Source organism: Cetorhinus maximus, chromosome 29, assembly GCF_964194155.1.
Source record: "Cetorhinus maximus chromosome 29, sCetMax3.hap1.1, whole genome shotgun sequence".
Lineage (NCBI taxonomy): Eukaryota > Metazoa > Chordata > Chondrichthyes > Lamniformes > Cetorhinidae > Cetorhinus > Cetorhinus maximus.
Window position 1 is genome coordinate 11,384,680 of NC_135907.1, and position 12,741 is coordinate 11,397,420.

General features: G+C 46.8%; 1 protein-coding gene across 1 annotated transcript; it reads left to right on the plus strand.

Moving 5' to 3' along the window:
- The first annotated feature begins 1,052 nt into the window (after window positions 1–1,052).
- Window positions 1,053–12,247, plus strand: LOC144669617 (peripheral myelin protein 22-like). Its single transcript, XM_078532157.1, has 5 exons — window positions 1,053–1,166; window positions 1,293–1,419; window positions 1,633–1,729; window positions 6,563–6,703; window positions 10,548–12,247. Exons 2-5 carry the CDS (start codon window positions 1,342–1,344, stop codon window positions 10,703–10,705), a joined length of 474 nt encoding a protein of 157 aa, XP_078388283.1. The 5' UTR covers window positions 1,053–1,166; window positions 1,293–1,341; the 3' UTR covers window positions 10,706–12,247.
- Window positions 12,248–12,741: the final 494 nt, after the last annotated feature.

Consider the following 12,741-nt stretch of genomic DNA (forward strand, 5'->3'; position numbering starts at 1 on the left):
CTTGCTGCAAAGCAGCCAGCAACAACACTCCTAAACCAGGTCAATGGCTGCAAAGCACCTCCAGAACATTCCAAGGTTGTGAAAAGTGCTGTAGGAATGCAAGTTCTTCCTTTTCTGTTTCTTGCTTCATTGGTGATATGACGGAATTCGGAGTCCGTCTGCAAGCTTTATCGAACCTAGTCGCAATATTTGCCAGGGTGGGATTAGATCTCATGGGTTGTTGGTGTCATCTGGTCACCAGGAGGCGACAGTGCTCATAGTAAGTACTGGCAGACTCGTGGGTCTGTGATGCCAATGACAGGTCAGGTTACGAGTATTGAGTGGTGTCAAGCTGTGATGCAGAGGCACCTGTCAAATGAATTCACACTTGTTTCAATCTTCCCTCTGGTCTTCCTTATCCACAGACGCTCTGCCACAAATTTGTCAGCGTCTACTTGGCACTTAGTAGTCTTCCACAAGGCGATTTTCACAAGACGTACACAATGAGCGCGGTCGATGGTCATGTTAATCCAAAAATAGTCTGACAGTTTTTCCTTAAATGAATCCTTGGACGGCATTGTGTTTAAGGCCTGTGGAAGATTGTTCCGTTCCTCAATTGTTCTTTGGGTCGGGGGAGGAATGTGTTAGCAAAGGATGCACATTGGGGTGTATAACAGTTGGAGCTGTTGGCTATGAGCTCTTCAAGCTTGGTCACTTTAGGCCTTAATGTACTGCTTAGAAATATTTAATTGTTCATTCAAAGTTTTACAGGGGCTTGTCAACTTGTTGGCTTTTTTCCTTTGGGGCTGGAGACAGTGCCAGCCTAGCGACGTGACCAACTGGGAGACGCTAGTATCTCGCGAGTAATTGTTTTGTGTGTGTGTAGTGAGATCTGATACATATGCAAATGCTTCAGCCGAGTATTTCTATTTCGGTTGTGTTTGAATAATCGGGGGAAGCACCAACTGTATGTTGGAGGCTGTCGGGCGTTCATATTGAGGCTGATGACGTCCGTTGCTATGACGGTAATGGGAGGGTGACTGGCAAGCAGGGGTGGGAGGGGCCATGTTCTAACTATCTTCCAACGTGAGGCTGAGTAGTGTGGCCAGTCGCTCACATATACCGTGTGGGCTTTCACATCGATCCCTGGGCTCGGGATGTTACCTGGATATTTGGGGAAAGGTTTAGTGAGTCATGGGGATAAGGGCACATCTACCAGACTTAAAAAGAAGAGTTAACAACTGGATTATTTATAATTTTATAATATATTTTTTGCTTGTATAATGTCCTAACTGTGATGTCCTCTTTTGCAGTGTTACTCTTGTATAGCACTTATTTTGAAGACCACTCCTTGGATCCACCATGCTGCTGTTGCTAACCTCAATCTTTCTCCTGCATCTGACTGCTATCATCCTCCTCCTCATCTCCACAGCTCACAATGTAAGTATTGAATCCACCTGCTCTGATGTTGCTTGACGGCAAAAGATTCTGGCAATTAAGGGGATGAAGGGATGTTGTAGCTGGGCTAGGGAGCTCACTACGTCACAGTCAACTCCCAGCACAAGCTCCTGTTGCTCTGTGACTTGTATTTCCAGCTCCTCTGTGCCCCATTTGCTGGTCTTTGTAGTGACAGTTTTTTTTTCCCGTTCCCAGGCTTGGTGGATAGGCAAGGATTACTGCACAGACATCTGGAAACATTGCTTCTATCAGAACAGCAGTTGTGAAGACATTGTCTATAAAGACAAGGAAGGTAAGTTTGAGAAAAGCTCTTGGATCTCGCACCTCACTGGGCCGTGGACTGGGAGAGGGGGGGGTGCGGGATATCACATTAGTGCCAAGAGCCTTTGCCCACAGCCCCTGTAACTCTGCTTCTAATCATGTCTTAGCTCTTGAATAATGAGAGATGGTAGCGTAGTGGTAAAGTCAGTGGACAATAATCCAGAGGGTCCAGGCTAATGGTCTGGGACACGGGGTTGGGAATCCATGATGGTAGCTGGAATTTAAATTCAATTAATACATCTGGCATTGAAAGCTAGTTTCAGTGATGGTGACCATGAGGCTATCATCAATTGTTGTAAAAGCCCATCTGGTTCACTTAATGCCCTTTAGGGAAGGAAATCTGCCACCCTTAGCTGATCTGGCCTACGTGTGACTCCAGATCCACTTAACTGCCCTCTAAAAGGCTGAACACTAGCAAGAGTTGGTGCCCCCACAAGGGAGGAGGGGGATCTGAGGTTATTTTGACATGTCTATTGTGGTTCAAGGGCAATTAGGGACGGCCAACAAATGCCAGACTTGCCGGCGATGCCCACGTCCCATGACAGAATGAAAGGAGGAACGAGGCATATCTAAGATGGCAGCTTGGTGACAGAGACTCTCAACCAGGGCCTGATGATCTGCTTCTTGCCCCTGGCTGTTGCTGGGAAGTGGGCGTTGACATAGGGCATAGAGCGGGTCAGCTTGGGTTGTGAGGGTTGGTGAGATCAAATGGCTTTCTGACCCTCACTGGTCAGGTGTCCAGTTACAGGATGGATACTCAGATAAAAGTGCCAGCACCTTTCGATCCTGAACAACAGCAAGAGTCGGTGCTCTCCCTGGGGGAGGAGGGGGATCTTTGAGCTTATCTTGACATGCCTATTGTGGTCAGTTTACTGTTACTCATGGCTTCTCCCTATCCGCCCACCATCTGTGATGTCCTTCCTTCCTCTGTCTCCTTGCTCACTCATCTGTACTCAGCTCCCCACCCGCCGCCCCCCCCAAATTTGAGGTCACTTTTTTAATGCTTTTATGGGATTTGGGTGCCTTTGGCTAGGCCAGCATTTATTGCCCATCCCTAATTGCCCTTGAGAAGGTGGTGGTGAGCTGCCTTCTTGAACCGCTACAGTCCATGTGGTGTAGGTACACCCACAGTGCTGTTAGGGAGAGAGTTCCAGGATTTTGACCCAGCGACAGTGAAGGAACGGCGATATATTTCCAAGTCAGGAAGGTGAGTGACTTGGAGGGGAACTTCCAGGTGGTGATGTTCCCATCTATCTGCTGACCTTGTCCTTCTAGGTGGTAGAGGTCATGGGTTTGGAAGGTGTTGTCTAAGGAGCCTTGGTATGTTGCTGCAGCACACCTTGTAGATGGTGACCATGCTGCCACTGTGTGTCGGTGGACGCGGGAGTGAATGTTTAAGGTGGCGGGTGAAGTGCCAATCAAGCATACTGCTTTGTTCTGGATGGTGTGGAGCTTCTTGAGTGTTGTTGGAGCTGCACTCATCCAGACGACTGGAGAGTATTCCATCACACTCCTGACTTGTGCCTTGTAGATGGTGGACAGGCTTTGGGGAGTCAGGAGGTGAGTTACTCATCTCAGGATTCCCAGCCTCTGACCTGCTCCTGTAGCCACAGTATTTATATGGCTACTTGAGGGCGTCTTGCATTTTAAGGGATTGCCCCTGATTTTAATTGTTTATGCATGGGAGTCAAAGGTTATCAGGGGGTGGATGGGAACGTGGGTTTAGAAATACAAAACAGATCAGCCATGATAGTATAGAATGGCTGAGCTGGCTCGAGGGACCGAATGGTCTCCTTCTTCTATTTCGTATGTTCGTGGGGTAGCCTGTGGGAGACTGAGCCTAGGTGCCTCCTCTTGCAGTTTACCTCTTTTATTTTAAAGTGTACACACTGTGGCTGTTGACCATAACTGCCCCTGGTAGCCACTGGCAACACCCCCATCACAACCAACCTCTCCTCACCACCCCCCCCACCCCCCAAGCCAAAGGGTCTGTTATTTTATCTCACGAGTTGGTTACCCTGGCTCGATCTCCCTCTCTTTGCTCCCCACCTCCCCTCGCTCTCGCAGGTGCACTCCCCTCTCCCCCTCACAAACGACATTCTGGATCTTTCCCATTCCGCCCACGTCCACCCCCTCTTCTGGCACATTCCGACCCTCAGTCTCAAACACATTCTTTTTTCTCCAAATTTCTCGAGCTGCGTACATCCTGCTTTCTCACCCCGTGAACTGCAGCCAATGTTTTCCTCTCAGACTGTCTTGTTTTTCTGGCGCGTGTTCCTCTCCTTGAATATAATCTGAGCAGGAAATTCCTGACTTAGCCTGGAACATTTTTCCTGGCTTGTTAACACAGTGACACACTGGTGCCACCCGCTGGTCACTTGGAGCAACAATCACCATTTACAGGGAGCAAATCAACATTCGATCGGTAACTCTGGGGCTGTGCACTCTTTGAACTGAAATAAGGTCACTGAATGGGCTATAATTGCAACTGCAAGTTCCCCTCCAAGCCTCACACATCCTGACTTGGAAATATATCACCGTTCCTTCGCTGTCGCTGGGTCAAAAGCCTGGCACTCCCTCCCTAACAGCACTGGGGGTGTACCTACATCTCATGGACTGCAGCGGTTCAAGAAGGGAGCTTCTCAAGAGCAATTAGGGATGGGCAATAAATGCTGGTCTAGCCAGCAGCGCCCACATCCCGTGAAAATATTTTTTTTTAAAGTTGCAGGTTAAACGAAGAAGGGACCGAGGAGCAGCTATTTAGATTTTGCTTACTAAAACAAGGGGCTATGCTTAATTTGCATACTCTGGGTTTAAACCTTGACTGTGTTGAAGGGACGAGTCTTCTCATTGCTGTCTGTAGAATATTTTGGATAATACCTTCTTGAGAGTTGACAATATCTAGGGAATGGCTTATAACTGAATGTGACCTGCAGACAGTGTCTGTCTCTCCTTTCCTTCCCCTCACAGATTTGTTTTCCACAGGTTCCACCTCTGCAGGTGAATTAGCTTAAGGTTTGGTGACACTCGGAGTCCTGGCAGAGGCTTTTCCGCTCTGGAAGGGGGCCCTTACTGACATCAGCAGGGTTCGAATCCAGGGCCCCAGGCTCACTTTTTTTTCAAGGCGGCTCACCTGGAGAGCACGCTAACCACGTGGGCCATCGGGGGAAGCTATCTCTCCTCTACATCGGGGAGACCAAATGCAGACTGGGTGACCGCTTTTTGCGGAACGCCTCCGTTCAGTCCGAACGTGTGACCCTGACCACCTGGCTTCTTGCCATTTCAGTTCACCGTTTTGCTCTCGTGCTCACATCCCTGTCTTCGGCCCACTGCAATGTTCCAGTGAAACACGATGCAAGCTTGGGGAACAGCACCTCATCCTCCGATTAGGTACTTTACAGCCTTCCGGACTCCAACGTTAAGTTCAACAACTTCAGACCATGAAGTCTGTCTCCCCCCTCCCCCTCTGTATCTTGTTGACATGTTTTGCTTTCAGACAGTGCTGTCCTTTATCCTGCTATTAACACCTACTCTGGACCCATGCTTTGTTCCCTTACTACTACAATAGCCACTCTCTTTGCCTTTTGTTCCATGAAATCTTTGTCATTTAATCCCCCTCATCTTCTAACATATCCCTGACCTTCCCTTTTGCCCCACCTGACTCTTGCCCCACCACCCCCTACCCCAACCAACTTTCTCCACAGCATGAAACCCTTCACGTTTCTTCCTCTCTTTAGTTCTGAAGAGTGGTATTGGACTCAAAACGTTAACTCTGTTTCTCTATCCATAGCTGCTGCTAGACCTGCTAAGTTTTTCAAGTACATTGTTTTTTCCTTCCAGGGAAGCTATTAGCACCTTAGTCGTTCAACCTCAGTCTAGACCAGCACTTCCTAAATTATTTTCTGACATGACGCTATTTTAACACTTGAAAATTAATGCGACTCCAGATGCCAACAAAAGCAAAACAACATAACAACATTCAGTATAATTAATAAAGCTCACATAACAGATCAACATGTAATGCATTATATAGACATGGAAAACTGTGGGGGGGTTTTTTAAGAAGTGCTTTGTAAAAATGTTATTTTATGTGCTCACCAGTCCATTACTTCATTTGAGCCACTCCAGCTCATGGACCTTGGCCAGGAAGCAATGGAGGTACAAGCTAAGGTCTTGAGGTGGCTGCTGTTGGAGTCCATGTCACTCTGCAGTGCCAAGGTGACAGGGTTGGGCTCAGACAGGTTGCAGCTCAACAGTGGAGGCATCGCTGCTAGGTTCGTGGTCAGGGCCAGGCTTTACATGAACAGGCTTGGAACATAACGGGACAGTTGCTGGGCACTTGAGATTTCAGCCAAACTCTCCATATTCCCTGGTTACAGAAGGCTCAGTGAAGTGACCATCAGCTGGTGCCCATGGCCCAGAGAGAGAGAGAGAGAGCGGGGCAAGGGAAGGGCTGGACATTGCCTGGGTCTCAGTTCCGGTGCATGGCGTGGTCTCTTAGGCGGAGGAGCTCATAACCCCCCCACCATTTGCGGTTCGCGAGATGCTGGTTGAGGGGCCGCTGGACCATAGGATGGATGTTGATGTTGATGGTGGTGCAGCTTTGGGACCAGCTCTGGGAAAGATAGGGCCAGGAGTAGAGAAGAGGCTAGAATCTCCCACATACTCTTTTTTGTTATTAATATAGTGGGAAAAGTGCTCTTGATTGCTACTTAAAACCAGAGGCAGCTGGTTAATTTAAAGGTCTCCAGGAGGCTCCTTTGTCATGTGGTGACCTGTAACGTTTGATCTGTTTTGCCTCCAGAATACTTGCAGACTGTTCAGGCCGGCATGGTGCTGGCTGTGATCTTCTCCTGCTGCGGGCTGCTCATCTTCATCTGCCAGCTCTTCTCATTGAAGAAAGGGAATCGATTTATCTTCACTGGACTCTTTCAGCTGCTCTCCTGTAAGTTGGTGCAACATTCACTCTTGAAAGACCACCTGGGGGCTACAGTTGCAAGATGGGATGAAAGAATTCAGTCAGAGCGCAGTCCCTTTATTTAAAATATCAAAGATGCACATCCTCGGAAACCCCAGGTAGAAAAGTTCACTGCTTCCTAGACATTCCCTGACAAATGCAGTCACTTGAAACACTAGCAAAGGTGTACATGGAAAACTGGAATTAGAGGCACCCCAATCATTAATTTATTGGGGTGAACTGGATCCTGTTTATTTGTTAGAAACTAAACCAAATACAAAGATGAGTGAGAAATGAACTCACGAAACAGAAAGAAAATACAGTTTTATTAAGGAGCCTTGCAATGTTCAGCAGGAAAATCAGCGCTTTCAGCTCATGAGTGCGAATGGGTTTCCATTTCGTGAGGTTAAACCAACTATCAGTGTAAAACAGACCAAGGCAGGACACAAACCTGCAGCCTTCTGATAACATCACATGATTTATACTGATGTCAGTGCCTTATCCATTGGGTCTTATGGCCACCTCTGAATCAGCAGTTGGGTAGGGGACATCTCACCTCAACACTTCATCAATGATGCATAGTGACAACATCTGTGCATGCGCACATCGATACTGGCAGTTTTCCACCCCAGGCGCTATGGAATGATTTGCGCATGTGCAAAGCAATCTCGGCTGGGCCATCTCGGCTGTGGTGGCGACACACACACGCTGGGAATGAAAATACTGTTCAACCCCATCTAGTCTCCCATTGACCAGAAACTGAGCTGGACTAGCCACATAAATACTGCGGTGACAACAGCAGGTCAAAGGCTAGGAATCCTGTGGTGAGTAACTCACCTCTTGACTCCCCAAAGCCTGTCCACCATCTACAGGGCACAAGTCAGGAGTGTGATGGAATACTCCCCAATTGCCTGAATGGGTGCAGCTTCCACAACACTCAAGGAGCTCGATACCATCCAAGACAAAGCAGCCCGCTTGATTGGCACCACATCCACAAACATTCACTCCCTCCACCACTGACACACAGTGGCAGCAGTGTGTACCATCTACAAGATGCACTGCAGGAACTCACCAAGCCTCCTTTCACAGCACCTCCCAAACCCACGACCACTACCATCTAGAAGGACAAGCAGAAGACACATGGGAACACCACCTTCTGGAAGTTCCCCTTCAAACCACTCACCATCCTGACTTGGAAATATATCGCCGTTCCTTCACTGTCGCTGGGTCAAAATCTTGGAACTCCCTCCCTAACTGCACTGTGGGTGTACCTACACCACATGGACTGCAGCGGTTCAAGAAAGTGGCTCACCCCCACCTTCTCAAGGGCAATTAGGGATGGGCAATAAATGCTGGCCTGGCCAGCGAAGCCCACATCCCATGAATGAATTGTTTAAAAATTCACATTCCATGTACACTCCACCCACCTATTAAAATTCCAGGGCAATTAATACTGATTGACAAAGGTGGTACGATTGCTATAGAGACCAGTAATGGTTTAAAGAGAAATTTAAACTTCCAGCTATTGAAACCATCAAGATTTCATGTTTTAAAGGAAATTTTACTGTATCAATGACTAAAGACATAGCACTATTAATTAAACACTCTTCTTTTCATATGCAATTTATACTTTAAACTCAAATAGCGTTTGATCCTTTCTGCCTTAATTTGCAACCGAAAACCTCAATTCTGTTACGTTACTCAGTCTCTTAAGCAGACATCCAAAGTGTTTTGCAGCTCCCAAGAGTTTATTTCTGTTCTTTCCCTTTCCCAATACTGTCTTTCACCATGAGAGATTTCCCTGGGGATCCTTCCTCCAACTTCAACTAGGCAAACCCTCCAGCCATGTTTTAACTGCTCGTGAATTAGGTTTTCAGACTGGGTGTGAGCTCTACCTGCATTTCACATGGTGAACGCTGGTCGGCATTTTCTCTGCTTAAGGTGCAGATCTAGCTAACATCCAGCTTTCTTGCTCTCCTCCTCCTCCTCCTCAGTCGGCTGCAGATCCCTCGAGATCAAAAGCTCCAACTGCTCTTCTGTCTGTGATCTCTCTGGGTTAGGGTTGCCAACTGTGATTAAATGTATTCCTGCAGATTTCACCGCTTGACTTGCCCCCATGCTCCAGCCACTAGTTGGCCAACATATCCATCTTTTGTGATGCACTGCCTTCCTATGCCAATTAGAAAGCAAAAAGGCTCATTAACCAATTGAATGATGCCTGACTGGTCAGACAAACAGTCGTTACCCCGCCTCCCCCCGCCTTTTTCAATGATTTTATATTTGGTAAAGCAAGATGTTCAAAGAAATTTTTAATAAAACTATCTTTTTTAATGTCTGTATGATTTTACTCCAGGATTGCACAGAACTATATCGTGGAGATTGATCTTCAATCCCTGGAACCTCCAGGCCAATCCTGGAAGGTTGAAAACCATATTCGGGGTTTATAGGGCAGTCTGTAATCTGATCTCTACCCTCCATGTCATGGCAACAGGAAACAAACTATCCCTGTATCCAAATAGAAATGCTAATCAGTGACCTCTTATTACCATTGCTTTTCATTTTAGAAATAAAGGGACAGGTTCTGGTACGAATATTTACAATTCGATACTGACGACACCTTTCTGGGTTTTAGGAGACTTGGGGCCTTCTCATTGTGGACTTAAAAACAACTGTCATTGTCCCCAAGTGTTAACATTTGGCATCTCCACCTCAGTGACACCACGTGACTCTCATCTAACAATTAAACCACCCAGATTTATTGTTAGACCAACTCTAGCATAAGTCCCATGACTCATTTCATTTACCTACATTTAAAGTTGCAGATACCATCCTAAAACATAAACCTCACACTTGTACCAAAGGGGTCAAGCAAAATTTATGAATATTGCCATCCTCAAACTGCATTGAAAACTAAGTGCATCATTGTGTTGTTTTGCTTTTTGTCACAAGAAGAGCAGCTTTTAGCTTTCAGCCTTTACCCTCCCTTCTGTATATTGGAAACACTCCCCTCACCTCTGCCATCCCCTCCCCCACCCCCGTCCCAACATACTTCCTATGTCTAATGACATCTTCCTTGAGCTGACCTCCTAGAGGTTATGAAGATAGATCTGAACCCTGAATTAATCGTGTCCATGGTTGGTTCACCCTGACTGGAGGCCAGTTGAAGACTTGGTTTCAGGAAGCTTTCCTATGAAAGTGATCAACACGTGAAAAGGGGCCCAGAGCTCGGGGTAATGGAATGGAAAACCTCAATTATTTTTTAAAACCTCCAAACCTGGCCTTTGCGGTCCTGGTCATGAATCCACACTGATTCCCCCGGCTGGAGTTCTGGTAAATCATGTAAACTGTGTCATTGATTATAGTTTCTGGTTTGATTTGCCATCCTCCTCCTTGTCCCTTTATACACTCTATATCTGCTGCTTTGAGACATGGCATAACTGTGTGCTGAAGAAGAGGAAGTTGAGTCCGCAGTCATCTTCGCAATGGGAGCTCGGATGCAGCCATGCCATTGTGGAGTGATGTAGCTCAACATTGCTGAGTTGATATCATCATTTTTCTTCGACAAAGCCTTAAGTCAACTCTTTATCATTCATCTTCCCCACCAAAGTCTGACCGTATTAAATATATTATCCTACATCTCCCCACAAAGTCTGGCTGTATTAAATACATTATTTCCATTATCCTACAGAGAGCAGTGTGATGTTGGAGAAACCGGGAAAATGTCTTACTCCCGCTGAGGTGTATTTCTGATGATTTCAATGTTTGCGCAGTTGCCACTTGCCAAGGCAGAGGCTGTCTTGCCCTGTCTAACGGTGTTTGTGTCCTGTTCCAGGTCTCTGCGTGATGACTGCAGCGAGCGTCTACACCGTCCACTTCCACTACAACGACCAGAGTAACGGGTACGGGTCCTCTTACATCCTGGCTTGGATCTGCTTCCCCTTGACGCTGCTCAGCAGCATAATGTACGTCATCCTCCGCAAGCGGGAGTGAGCGCTCGTGGCACACGGGCACTCGAGGCTGGGGACGCTCTCGAGAGGCGGATCTTTGGGCCCAAGCTTGTGTCAGTCTCTGGAGCAACGTTAAACTGGATTTCCATTTTAAAAAAAAAAGGGAAAGTTATTTTTGTAAATTCTTTTCGTCTTGCTCTTGCTCTTTCTCGTCCTCTTGCTCGTGCTCTCCCTCCCCTCCCCTTGCCGCCAACATTAACAATGTCTTCCCTAAAGCCAGGCTTTTCTTCAGTTAGATGGGAAGAGGGGCTTGCAGCATTCCTAAGGGCAAAGTCCTTTGAGTTTTACGGGGTGGGGGGGTGATGTAATCCCCGTGTCTTAAATGGAAGAATCTTGCCTCCGAGCCCCCTAATGCAAGCACAAAGTTTAACTTTTACACAGTTACTTCCAATCAAAATGGCCGAGGGAGCACAAAACCCTCCATGAGAAGGTTCCTTTTGAATTACCACCGTAAGATTGTGTATGAGCTCTTCTCTCAGGCCGGTCTTGGGTCTCCATGGAATGGAATGACTCCTAGCGCTGGCCACTGTAATGGGGAGAAATCCCCAAGTCCAGGTCATCATGTGTTCCTGGCTGAAGCCAGGTGCTGTGGTTTTAAGGTTTGGAGAGGAAGAATCCTACTCGGAACCAACAGATGAGCCGAGGGTGAGATTATAAAGATGCAACTGAACACTAGGAAGAATCTTTATTCACAGTGCTGTCTAGGCCCGTGCCTGGACTAGACTTGGCCCTGGGGCTTGATCCATTTCGCACCTTCTCACCTTTTGCCCTTCCTTTTATTACACCTTCCCCCAGTGAGGTGGCCCGCTGGAAGCATCCTCCTCGGCGCCTCCTGGTGATGGCGGGGGGGGGGAATGGAAATGACTACCCTTTCCCCCGCAACAACTCATTGGTGAAAATGTAAACTGTGGCACTCCATACTGCCCTTCTCATCTCTGTGACTGGGGGGCGTGGAGGGGAAAGGTGTAGAAATGCCCCTGGAGGCAAAATATCTTTTGGGGTGTCCCAAACTGCCCCCTTACCCATCCGACAATATTCCTCTTTTTTTTTCCTAAAAAAACAATCTTTTCTTTGGGAATCTTCCCAGCACCATTTAATACAAATATGCTCCCAGAATTTTTTTTTTACATTATTTTTATTGTGTATTCATCAGCCAATGGGCCCCAGACCAATCAATGATGCTTGTACAAAATACAGGGCCGTTAACCCACCCCTCTCCCCCCAATCTTTCACTCGGCCTTATAAAATGAGTCTCCTCATCATGGGGTATTCCTCAGCTAAAACCTTGTTAGACTTTAAATGACCCCTTTCGCCAACCCCCTTCTCTTCCCTTGCCACTGCCAAACTCTTCTAGTTGGTGTTCAATATAGATTTATGTCTGAACAGCTCTGACCAGCGCCATGTTTTGAGGGAGGGGGGATTGTTTGGTATTTTTTTGTATGACTGCCACTACATAAACATCTTTTTTTTAGAAACAAAAAGCAAAAATGTGCAAACTAGTAATAAATGAATATTATATTGTTAATACATAGAATTGTCTGTCTTTGGGTTGAGCATTGGTGTTCTCGATGTATTATGGATGTGTCTTCTGTGTTCTTATGCTCCAGTTGATCCCTACATTGAGCTCCCCAAGTGGCTCGAGGTCAAAAAATAAGCTTTTGCTGCAAAACTGAGCTACTCTCAGTCACTGCCACTGATGTACAAGGGCTTGGGAACAGAGCAGTCCATTCAAACAACTTGGAGTTACACTGGGCCTTAACCTAGAAGATTGTTCCGAGGTGTTTCGGAGGGGAAGGGGGTGCGTTGCAATGGAAGAATGGACACTGAGTCAAAGGAGGAGATGGTAGGAGAGGTGATGAAAAGCTTGGTCAAATAAACGAGTGTTAAAGAGACTTGAATAAGGGCAATGGTGGGACCACATCTGGAATACTGTCTACAGTTTTGGTTTCCATATTTGGGGGGAAAAAAAGATATAATTGCATTAGAAGCTGTTCAGAGAAGGTTCACTCGACTCATTCC